This window comes from Pelophylax lessonae (assembly GCF_965119305.1).
Source record: "Pelophylax lessonae genome assembly, chromosome: 4".
NCBI classification, from domain to species: domain Eukaryota; kingdom Metazoa; phylum Chordata; class Amphibia; order Anura; family Ranidae; genus Pelophylax; species Pelophylax lessonae.
Genome location: NC_138771.1, coordinates 152523345 through 152536264, shown reverse-complemented (window position 1 = coordinate 152536264; position 12920 = coordinate 152523345). Strand labels below are relative to the sequence as shown.

The following is a 12920-nucleotide window of genomic DNA, read 5'->3' as shown; positions in this document are numbered from 1 at the left end:
ACGGATGATTAAGAAACAGAGGTCATTGTTAAAAAAGCAACTAAAATGGGCAGCCATACCCAAATATGAAAAGTGTGATAACAGTGCAGATGTTGAAAACCTATTTACCTGGTGAAGAGCCTGAAAAGGTCATCAACGGTGTCTGGGTGATTACGGAGTCCATTTTGCTGCTCCAGGAGTTGAAATGTAGGAACACAAAGAGCCTGCGCAAGCAAAGAATAATAGTCAACGTGAAAGCTAAGCCAGCATAGTTTACATAATATAAAATATTGGTATTTGTAAGAGATAAATGGACACTGAGCAAAAAAAAAAAAACTTGTGGAGTGTGTCATACCACCCCAACAATAAATAATAAGATAGACACTCATTACACAAATAGAAAGAGCTGTGCAAGATGAAAAAGTGATTGCAATACATTTTAACCACCTTAAAAATGACTGGAGTAACTTACAAGAAAGTCTTATGGGACAAGGAAATGTCTGGCCTCAGCTTGAACCTACAGTGGATATAAAAAGTCTACACACCCATGTTAAATGTTAGGTTTCTGTGATGTAAAAAAAAATGACAGATGAATAATTTCAGAACTTTTTCCACCTTTAATGTGACCTATAAACTGTACAACTCAATTGAAAAACAAACTGAAACCTTTTTAAAAATAAAATAATGTGGTTGCATAAGTGCGCACACCCTCTAACTGGGGATGTAGCGGTGTTCAGAATTAAGCAATCACATTCAAGCTCATGTTAAATAGGAGTCAGTACACACACCTGCCATCATTTAAAGAGATTGAAGTTGATATTATAATCTAATAAAGCTGTGAGGGACCTGGTGGCCCAAATCCATCTGGGGAGTGGCCCCCTTATATAAAGGTGGAGGAGCACCACTGAGGAGCACGATTTAGAAGGAATATTAAGCACATGGACACTTTTTGATCACGCTACATAGGATTATTTAAATATTGATTGTTTTTGATTGTTTGTGGTATAAGGCTCCGTTCACATGTAGGCGTTGGCGTTCTTCAGGCGTTTTTGCAAGCGTTTTACAGGCGTTTTTAGTGACCAATGGAAAAGCAGAGTGTTTTTTTTTTTTTACAACATTTGCAAAGGAACCTCCCAGGGACCTCCTCCTCTGCATTGGACCTCCCAGGGACCTCCTCTTCTGCATGATCTTTTTTTTATGGTTCTGGACATGCTACAGAGCTGAAACTTCACATGTACACTTTTTAGACCCCCCCCCCCCAGACACTAAAATTAAAACTAAATCCAAAGAAATTTTTTTTTTATTTTTTTCAATAATTGGCTCTATCAAAAACGACAATTTTTAAGAACTTTTTTTTGCCTGATTCATAGTCCCTGGGGCATGATCCAGAACCCTAGGCACTTTTTAGGGGCATTTATTGGGTTTTAGGGCTTCAAAATAGTGTTTTTTGATTCCATATATATATCTACATTACGGTCACCTTGGCATAGCAGAGTCAATTTACCCTAAACTACATTACGGTCACCTTGGCATGGAAGAGTTTGGTCACCCTGGCATAGTAGAGTCAGTTCACCTAAACTTCGTTACGGTCACCTTGGCATGGAAGAGTTTGGTCAGCCTGGCATAGCAGAGTCAGTTCACCTAAACTACATTACGGTCACCTTGGCATGGAAGAGTTTGGTCACCCTGGCATAGTAGAGTCAGTTCACAGTCACCTTGAGTTCGGTCACCCTGGCATAGCAGAGTCAGTTCACCTAAACTACATTACGGTCACCCTGGTATGGCAGCAGGATACGGTCACCTTGGTATGGCAGGGTCTGGTCACCTAAACTGCCTAACTGCTGTTCTCCATGTTTCAGGAAAATGTGCTCACAGCAGAGGCATGCCAACAGGGGTCATTGCAATGAATGGGATTTGTCTTGTTGGGCGTTTTGAGAGCTGATCAGTGAGCAGAGAAACGCTCCAAAAACGCCTACATGTGAACGGAGCCTAAAGTTCACCATGTTTGTATATGCATTTTGATAAAACAAACATCACTATTCAAAGTAGCGCCTCAAAATTTAAACTATTCATTTATTCACTTTGGTTATTCCAAAACTGATGGCAGCTGCACTTTAGGCTACATTCACACCTGAGCGTAGCATTTTCACGCCTTTTTATCGCGTTTTACAGGCGTTTTTTGTGCAGGCGTTTTTATGAATAGAGACCAATAGAAAAACGCCTGTAATGTGCCCAAAAAGAAGCTCAAGTACTTTTTTGAGCGTTGGGCGTTTTGCTCACAGCGTCAAAACGCTCAGATGTGAACAGGGGCCATTGAAATGAATAGGATTTGTCTTGTTGGGTGTTTTGAGAGCTGATCCTAGAGCAGAAAAACTCCCCAAAAACGCCTACATGTGAACGGAGCCTTAAGAATATAATAGCATAGGAGGTGCCATTTCTTCCTTTACATATTTATCATACCCAAAAACACTAAGTGCTGTAATAAAACCAAAAGGTACTTCAACAAAGTATTAGTTTAAGGGTGCACACACTTATGCAACAATATTTTAGTTTTTTATTTTTACTTCCCTCCACCTAAAAGATTTCAGTTTGTAGTTCAATTGAGTTGTACAGTTTTATAGGTCATATTAAAAAGGTGGATAAAGATCTGAAAAGATTTATCTTTAATCTTTTTACATCAGAGAAACTTAACCTTTTAACAGGGATGTGTAGACTTTCTATATCCACTATATGTTCTTTTGAACCAGTTTATTTAAAAAAAGCTAGAGATTAAAACAAATATTCATATTAGGGAAAATCTTGGTATCAGCCACTCTAACCTGATTTAAAGTGTATCTATGATCAAAATGTGAAATTGTATATTTCCACACTGTATTGTATTTATTTCTAGCCTACACCTATTAATTGGAACAATCTTGAAGTTTGTAAACTTACTTTGTGAAGATCCCTGCACATTTACTTTATTTGAATTCTGTGACACACAATTCACAGAGTCTGCCTACTGAGCTACAGGGGTGCCGAGAGGAGTTTCAAGGAGGCAGATTCAGCAGAAGCACAGCTTGTATGCATCAAGTTTCCATGGGCTATGTAGTCCTTAGAATTTGAATGTAAACAGCAGACAGGAAGATGCAAAGCATGCAGGGAATTCAGGAAGCTGTGGAAAGGGATGGCCTGCAGACAGGCAGTGCTCATGTATATTTCACATAAGCGAATATTGAATTGCCGAAATTAACTATTGTTTGTATTACTTTTAGAATGCGGATGTTAAAAAGAAAGGGTATGCTGTGACTAGATTTCCTTTACTCTAATAGCAAAAAAAAAAAAAAAAAAAGTCGTAAAAAAATAAAATGAAAGGGAAAACATGCTGGAAGATCTTAAACACTTCATTTAATGCTGGACGTTGCTGTCCAACACAGACTCGAAGGAAATGTATTTAGGCAAAAGACATGGAACAGAAATTAAGCAATTCAAATAATTTTTTGGAAAGAAATAGCCAAATGCCGCCCACCCACAGTAGTTGTACTGGTACATTGCAGCCTTTCCTCTGGATTTTGGGGAGCACATGTGCGTGCCCCATGTTGACCCGTGCTGTGATTGGACACAGCATGAGTTTGGCAGCTGTGTTTACAACACAGAACTCTGGTACAGGGAACAGCAATCAGACAGTAAAGTAAAAGCAGCACACATTACACACTGTTAAGCACACAGTTAACCCCCTTGATGGTAACCCATTCCCAGCCAGTGTCATTAGTACAGTGTCAGAGTACAGTATTATCCCAGATCACTGTATTATGGCCACTTGCAAAGTCAGTGTCAGTGACCCTCCCAGACAGTGTCTCTTAGCGCCAGTTAGCCATCCACCCTATCACAGTCACATTAAGTCGGTGATCACTGCAATTACAAAATAGCGTTATAGCTGTGTAGATTCATATATATTTACCATTGTTTGTAGACGCTATAATTTACTCACAAACCAATATACACAGATTGTTTTTATTGGATAGGTTTTATAATAGAAATGAGAAAAACTGGATTTTTGACTTACCATAAAATTCTGAAGTTCATTGACAGATGCTGCTCCATATTCTTCTTAACCATTGGGTTATGCTGCCCCCTACAGGGAGTAGGAAACTAGGCAGGAAAAAAAAAAAAAAACTTTACCTATGGGGCAGTCCCACTCACTCTGCTATAGGATTCAGTTTTGTTGCAAGCAGTGTCAGAAGTAAAAAAAACCCAACCCAACTCAAAAATATAGGGGCAGGTGCTGCGTCTGTCAATGAACTTCAGAGAAGAGGATTTTACGGTAAGTCAAAAATCCAATTTTCTTTATCTTTCATTGACAGACGCAGCTCCATATTCTTCTTAACCATTGGGACTTCCCAAAGCAGTAGGGGTGGGAAAACAACGCAGAGAAAGAATGTAATTTCCCAAAGGCTAAACTTAGCCAACCAGGTAACATGGAGCTTAACCAGGAACAACTGGAGCTCACCTAGAAAAAACATACACCCTCAAAGAGAAAAAAATGCTCTTTTAAAACAGCAGCCTGCAAAACCTTGCGACCAAAAGAAGCATCCGAGGATGCCAACAAATGTACTTTGTAAAACTTAGTGAACGTGTGCACAGACGACCAAGTTGTCACCTTGCAAACTTGTATTACTGACGCCTGATGGCGAAAGGCCCAAGAGGCACTCCGCGCCCTAGCAGAATGTGCCTTTACAGGGAAATGTGGAACCTGACCCTTCATTGAATACGCCTGTACCACCGTCTGCCTGACCCAATCACTTCTGAGGTCCTTCTGTGAGGACAAAAGGAGAGTCTTATTTCCTGAAAGACTTAGTAGCCGCCAGGCAAACCCTAATTGCCCGAACCACAGCCAAAGAATGCAAGGCATTTTCCTTGGGAAAATTCAATAGAAATCAGAAACCACCTTAGGAAGAAACGACTGATTAGGTCGAAGTACCACTTAATCTCTGTGGACCACCAGAGAAGAATGGCAGGATAGCACCGCCAATTCAGACACTCTGCAGGCAGAGGTAATAGCCACCAAAAAGGCTACCTTCTGTGACATTGTAAGCAGAGGAATCTCCCTAAGTTTTCAAAGGGAGGTTTTTGAAGAAGAGACAGTACCAAGTTAAGATTCCACGGAGCTAAGAGGGACCGTATTTGAGGAGCCACCCGACGAACTCCCTGGATAAAAGTGCAAATCAAAGAATGCGTAGCTAATAGGCATTGAAAAAAAACACTGCCCGAGCCGACACCCGGGCTTTAATATTACCCAAGGCCAACCGCTGCTCTACCCCTCTGTAACGGAACCACAACCCGCACTGTACTTGTGGACTTCCGTCAATATACGGCTTCCTCACCGTCGTGAACATAGATATCAGATTTTCCCAGCCGCCCCCATACAAAGCTAGCCGACAACTTAGCTTGTACTGGAATCTTCTCTTTATTGAACAGTCACACACTCAAATTATACACACGAGAACATCCCCTTCCTGATCAGATTACCATACACAGGTCAGGGGTTGCCTGATTACATTATATGCAGATGACATTGTAACAGGCTTAACAGAATACACGTCTCACCGCAATGCACAGACAATAGGTAGAGCCTGTCTCTGACATTCAAGTTCAATACACATTATCATAAGTAAACACAGAACCCATTTGAAGCAATCCAAACCATCAAGTATCTCTCTTTCACTCCCAGTGACGGTGAGTACCGTCACATGAAGGAAAGACAATATCTTAGCCACTGAAAAGGAGCATGGATGCACCTTAATCGATTCACACAATGAGATGTACGATTACCATGTACAATGAAATCTTCCTGGAGGTAGATTTTCTAGCCTTCAACAGTATAGGAATCACTGAGTCAGAAAGACCCCTATCCTTAAATACTTGGCTTTCATCAGCTGTTAAAGCCAGCGACTGTAAAGCAGGATGGAAGATCGGCCCTTGAGGCAACAGATCTTCCCTGAGAGGAAGTCTCCAAGGTGCATTGGCGACCAACCTTACCAGATCTGCATAACAAGACCAGCGAGGCCAGTCTGGGGCCACCAGAATGTCCGGAATCCCTTCCACCTCTATTCAGCGCAGAAGCCTTGGCAGAAGTTTCAGCGGAGGAAAGGCATAGATCAGCTGATACTGACCCCAAGGAGCCACCAGTGTGTCTGAGGCATCGGCCAGAGGATCCCGAGACCTGGCTACAAACCTCTGTACCTTCTCCTTAGACCGAGAAACTAACAGGTCTACATCGGTGTAACCCACCGGAACACACAACAGGGGAAACGCCTCCGGGTGCAGGGGCCATTCCCCCCGATCCAACACCTAATGACTCAAGTAATCCGCCTGCCAGTTCTCCACTCTGGGTATATGCACGGCAGAGAGGGCTGGAACAAAATTTTCTGCCCATATTAAGATCTCAGCCACCTTCCGGGCCGCCAGGACACTCTTGGTGCCCCCTTGATGGGGCAAAAGAACAGAGCCACCACAGAAGAGCATTTCTTAAGTTTTGACTCAACCGAATCAGATTGTCCAAAGATTTTGGATCCTTGCTCCACTTGACAAGAATACTGATTTGCAGAACTCTCGTGTGGAACTGAGCAAACGGAACCGCCCCAAAGGTAGACATCAGGCCTAGGGATTGCATGCAAGTCCGCAATGAGGACAGAGTGCAGAATACCAGGAACTGAATTGCCCTCTGCAACTTTTGCAGCTTTTCCAGGGGAAGAAACACCCTCGCAGAGGCTGAGTCCAGAGTCAGTCCCAGATAAGCCATTTTGGAGGCTGGGACCAGAGCAGATTTTCTGAAATCGATGGTCCAAATCGAACTCTGCGTCCATACAGTGTCCATACAGTGATTGACAGATCGCCCACAAGAACTGAGTGGGAGTCTGCTCTTAAGAGGTGATCGTCCAGGTACCCTAGTACCGCAATTCCCCGCTGTCACAGTAATGCCAATACCGGAGCCAACACAGTGAAGACCCTGGGGTCGGAGGCGAGACCAAAGGGTAACGCCACAAATTGATAATGTTTCGCTCCTACAGCGAAGCGAAGAAAACGCTGGTGTCTAGTGTAAATAGGGATGTGCAGATATGCGTCCTCGATATCGATAGAGGCCAAAAAGTCCCCTAGGTGTAGGAACACCACTACTGTGCAAATAAACTCCATTCGAAACCTCTGTACCTGCACAAAGCGATTCAGAGCCTTGAGGTCCAGAATTTGATGCACTTTCCCTTCTTTTCTGGGAATAGTAAACAGGTTTGAATAAAACCCTTGAAAGCATTCCCGAGAGGGAACCAGCACAATCACCCTTTGCGACATCCTCTCGTAGATCTCTTATGCGATCTGAAGATAGGTGTAGATTGGACAGGAAGCCTGAATTCGATTTTGTAACCCGATCGGAGCAGCTCGTGGGCCCATTTGTCCTGAATCAAGAGGTCCCTGGTTTCAGACAGAAAACAAAGACATCCCTCACCCCAGATACGAGTGAGGGCGTCCCTTCATGCAGACGGAGGTTTGTCCGCAGATCTGGAGGGGCCTGTTCTCGGCTTACCCGGCCAAGTCTTCTTGGAACCCCCAGATGACCTAAATGGCTTAGGTCCTCTCTCCTGCGTGCTGAAAAATAAAGGCCCGTCTATTAGCAGATAGAGGAAAAAAGTACTTTTCCCACCTGTGAGTCCTTTGATCAGTTCAGCCAACAAAGACCCAAATAAGCGGTCCCCCGTAAAGGGGAGATCTGATGGGGCCTTTTTAGAAGCCTGGTCTGCAGACCAGCTTATTACCCACACCATGCGTGGTTACCATTATTGCATTTAGAACAGCTCCACTAGCTCGCAATAATTTTATCACAGTAGGCGCGAAAAGGGAGTACCTTTGCCGCTTTTAGGGGATCTATGGCCCCTGAGGGGACCGGCGCCCCCAATGTTAATTTTCTACACCGATACAATTAGTGCATCCACCAGCGCCCTTGCATGCGCAGTAAAAAAAAAAGGAATCATCCTCATCGCAGGGCACCCGAAGGGAGTGGATGCAGACCCAGTAGAGTCGCTATATGCCAAGTTCACTCTGAGAACATAAGCAGGGGAGGTCGCCGACCACAGTCCAGCAAGGAGAAACCGGCTAAAGTTCCACAAAAAGATCCCTATTAGACCTAAGGGTCGCCCACCATAAATTACATAGCCCCTATAAAGGGGAAGAGGGGGCCTGCCGTGACACAGAGTACCCCCACTCAACAATGCCCCACGGCACCCCCCCCAGTTCAAGGGGAGCGCCAGGCAGTCCATATGTGCACCCCCCTGGGGGGGGGGGGGGGAGAGAGAGCGGAAATGTAAAGGAACCCGGGGGTCTGACCATCCCAAGGAGTGGCCCATGTCCACCCCGAGACCACAAGAGCTATGGGGGGACACTATACCAAGGACAATCTTTTTTTTTTTTTTTTTCTTCAAATCAAATTTTTTATCATATATTTAGTATGGTCTTCAGCGGCTGCCCCTTAACATTCATTGTTTGACAATATTGTTTCCACACATATTTTTGTGGTTTATTTTCACTTTTTGCCCAACAAGTGATCACCTTGAAAGGGCAGATCAATCAGAGCTTTCTTAGAGGCTTGGTCTGCGGACCGATTCTAAAGCCACAGCAAGCGCCTTATCACCACCACTGAAACAGAAAGTTTGGACAGGACCTGTATCCAAAGCTGCATCACAAATAAACTGCACCCCATGGACCAACTGGTCCGCTAAATCAACACAAGCAGTGGGGACCTTCTCAACCCGCAGGCCCTGGATCAAAAGCCCATTCAGTTAGGGTCTAAGACACCAGGGCTGAGGCAAAGACTGGCCACAATGCCGAACCAGCCATAGTAAACCTGCTGCGTGCCACAGCCTCCGCTTTGTCAGCTGGGACCTAAAAGGACGGGGATTCCTCTACTGGGATCATAGTTGCTTTATTTTATCTGGAATTAGGAGGGTCCACCACTGGTGGACTAACCCACTTTAAAAGTGACTCCTCAAAACGGTAACGTACAGAAAAACATTTGGGGACCACAAAGGGTAATTTTGGTTGTTCCCATTACTTACAGGAAAAACTGTCAAAATAAGGCACATACGGAAACACCTTTGGAGGAAGACCTTGCAGTATAAAAACGATCTTTTGGCACCACTAAAGGATTCACTCAAGGCTCAGGGTACCTATCAGCAGAGGGAGATAACAGGGACCCCCAAAGACTCACCCTACCGACCGGAGGAGCGCCGCAAATTCGAACCCAGCATCATCATGGACGCTATTCCTGTTCATACGTCACGGGTACAGGAAGAGGAGGAGCTTTGGCATCCCAACAAGGCTTCAGATGTCTCCAGCATCTCCCAGAATAAGGAAAAATGGCCCCCATGACATCATCCGGCTACACAAACATGGCCCCCAACCGGAGACCAGCCAGACTAAGGGAAAATGGCCACCATCAGCTACAAACACTGAAGCATGCTGCCAGCATCTTTCCTGAACCCTCTGCAACACTGCATCCTCTACAAGGGGACCCCCCTGAAGGTAGGACACATGTTTAGAGGAGAGACTGCTGTGCACTCTGCACCAATCTTTGTACTGGGACCCCCCTGCACTATACCCATACTGCAAAAAGCAGGGCAGGCACCTAGGGGCCTCCTACACTGGGACCCCTCCAGACTACCAGGGCGGGACACACACTATCCCAGGACCCTTACAGAGTGTGGATAGTGGGGGAAACATTAGTATTACCAGCCTTTGCCAGGACCCTCAAAATTGAACTCAAAATTGGCACATCCTGTTTCAACTGATCATACTTGAGATGTTTCTACAACTGATTGGTGTCCACCAGTGGTAATTTCAGTTGACTGGACATGATTTGGAAAGGCACACACCTGTCTATATAAGGTCCCACAGTTAACAGTGCATGTCAGAGCACAAACCAAGCAATGAAGTCAAAGGAATTGTCTGTAGACCTCCGAGACAGGATTGTATCAAGGCTCAAATCTGGGGAAGGGTACAGCATTTCTCTATGAAGAGAGGAGAACCTTCCTAGAAGAACAAACATCTCTGAAGCACCCCTCAATGAGGTGTGTATGGTAGAGTGGCCAGATGGATGTAACTCCTCAGTAAAAGACACATGAAAACCCACCTGGAGTTTGCCAAAAGGCACCTAAAGGACTCTCAGACCATGAGAAACAAAATTCTCTGGTCTAATGAAACAAACTGATGAACCCTTAGGCCTGAATGGCAAGCGTCATGTCTGGAGGAAACCAGGCACCACTCATCACATGGCCAATACCATCCCTACAGTGAAGCATGGTGGTGGCAGCATCATGCTGTGGGGATGTTTTTCAGTAGCAGGAACTGATAGACTAGTCAGGATCGAGGAAAAGATTAATGCAGCAATGTACAGAGACATCCTTGATGAAAACCTGCTTTAGAGTGCTCTGAACCTCAGACTGGGGCAAAGGTTCATCTTACAACAGGAAAACAACCCTGAGCACACAGCCAAGATAACAAAGTAGTGGCTACGGGACAACTCTGTGAATGTCCTTGAGTGGCCCAGCCAAAGCCCAGACTTTAACTTGATAAAACATCTCTGGAGAGATCTGAAAATGGCTGTGCACCGACACTCCCCACCCAACCTGATGGAGCTTGAGGGGTCCTATGAAGAAGACTGGGAGAAATTGCCCAAAAACAGGTGTGCCAAGCTTGACGCATCATACTCAATAATACTTGAGGCTGTAATTGGTGCCAAATGTGCTTCAACAAAGTATTGAGCAAAGGCTGTGAATACTCATGTACATGTGATATTTTTGTTTTTTATTTTTAAAAAAATTTGCAAACATTTCAAACAAACTTCTTTCACGTTGTCATGATGGGGTATTGTTTGTAGAGTTTTGAGGAAAAAAAATAATTTAATCCATTTTGGAATAAAGCTGTAACATTACAAAATGTGGAAAAAGTAAAGCGCTGTGAATATTTTCCGGATGCACTCTAAGTGAACTGAAGGTCCTGGAAAAAACTCACCTGCAACATTTCAAGCAATCCCTGTTGGCAACCTTCCTCCATCCCATACTCGTCCACCAAGATGCTACCCAGATATAGGAAACATGAATGTTGGTGAATCTGGTAGACATTAACCATCTGAAAAATATCAACAGACAACTGTTAAAACAATAGAGACATTTACCCAAGTACACACACATTGAAAGTTGCATTTGAAGTCAAAGCAAGTCATTTGTTATATTTAATTAACTTATAGTAAAAATGCGAAACAAAAATACTAACTTCCAGTCCGGGCCAATTCTGACACTTTTGTCATACATGTAAAAATCTGTATTTTTTGCTAGAAAATGACTTCAAACCTCCAAACATTATATATTTTTTTAAGCAAAGGCCCAGTGGTGCAGGTGAGCCCGTTAAAAGCAATGGCTGGGGTTCCCCTTCCGCCACATGTAAAAGTGATCATGCAGCTCGAGACCACTCCCATGTTCAGCCGTTTGTGACTCAGGATCTCTGCCTGCCGAATTTTTTACTCCCAGTATGTAGGTGGCTGCAAAATGTTGGAATGTGGTTCTCCACCCAAAAGGGAATCAAGCTTGCCTCCTTCAGAGTTGTCTGACTTCTGACTACCCCCTGGGTGACCTTGTAGGTGAGGGGTCCAGTGTAGGAGTCAGACTTTCAGCTCTCAGTTCCAGAACATTGACAGAGAGCATGGACTCCTGTGGGGAACAGGTGTCCTGGACAGTTAGGGAATTGTAAATCCTGGCCCAACCTAACAGGCTGGTGTCTGCTGTTACCACCTCCCAAGGAGAGGGGAGGAACGTCTTTCCAGATAATTATAGGGCTGAGTTGAAATCCACCATGCCAGGGAGCTTTTTGCCTAGCTGAAAGCAGTGGGTGATCCAGGAAAGGGATTTGTTTTTCCACATCATGAGAATGTTGGGCTCCAAAGGACTGGAGTGGAAATAAAAAAACGGAACTGCCTCGATATAGGCAACCATGAACACAGAACCCTCATGAAGAAGCCGAGAACACAAAAAGCATGTCTGGTCTTTACTACCCACATTCAGTTTGAGTACCCCACAGGGGATCCCTTTACTTATCAATGGCGGAGGCAAGGCACAGAGGAGCTGAGAAAAAAGGGTCTAATAGATGCAAGGCTATAAACGATCCAGTGTCTGAAAGTAAACTTCATGGGGGGTACAGTTTCCAACATATACATCAAGGGCAACTGATTAAGGAAACTGCTAGTGAGCCCTGAGGCAATAAGCAGATGGATCTTGAGGAAAGTGTCAGTCGAAGTAGTTAAAAAAAAAAAAAAAAAAAGATAGGTGTAGAAACTTCTCCAGATGAGAAGAGGTCCATCACCCAAGGGCACTAGCAAAAAAGGTTGTCCCCAGCAAAACTTTACCACTGTCCAATCAACTGAAGGTAGCAGCATATAACCCATGGTCTATGACTACAGATCCTGTGTCCTGTACTGTTCGATTCGGATAAACCTTAGCTTACTACTGGAAGAAACGGTAAGGAACTTCTCTATGGTATATAATGGATTAAAACATTGCTTTTAAAGAACGTTAGCTTGCACTTAATTATGTTTAATTAACACAATCTAATTAGATAAATCATTTAAACTCCTACTTTTTGTTTCAGAAGATAATGTAAAATACCTGTGTGACAAGAGGCTGTAGGAGTGCAGCAGATCCTTTTCCAACACAGCGCACAGCAAAGCGCAGACATCGGCAACATCGTTCCACAATTCTGTTGTCAGCACGATGCTTGTTCAAGGTCTCTGACATGACGGGCCATATCTGAGATTGAAACTATTATTATGACCAACAAACAATGAGTGCAGTCATTGGACTTTTACAAGACTACTGGTAACCACAGACATTACACTCATACACAACATTACACAAAAAAGGAAA

General features: G+C 44.0%; 1 protein-coding gene across 4 annotated transcripts in view; it reads right to left on the bottom strand.

Annotated features, from left to right (window-relative positions):
* TNPO3 (transportin 3) overlaps positions 1–12920 on the bottom strand; it is a 117001-nt gene that overhangs the window by 20429 nt on the left and 83652 nt on the right. For all 4 annotated transcript variants that reach the window (XM_082253085.1, XM_082253086.1, XM_082253087.1 and 1 more), the window contains 3 exons: positions 12663–12803; positions 11017–11133; positions 109–203 (listed from right to left, as the gene is read on the bottom strand). In XM_082253085.1, coding sequence (XP_082109211.1) covers positions 109–203; positions 11017–11133; positions 12663–12803 — 353 coding nt within the window. The remainder of the gene's footprint in view (positions 1–108; positions 204–11016; positions 11134–12662; positions 12804–12920) is intronic.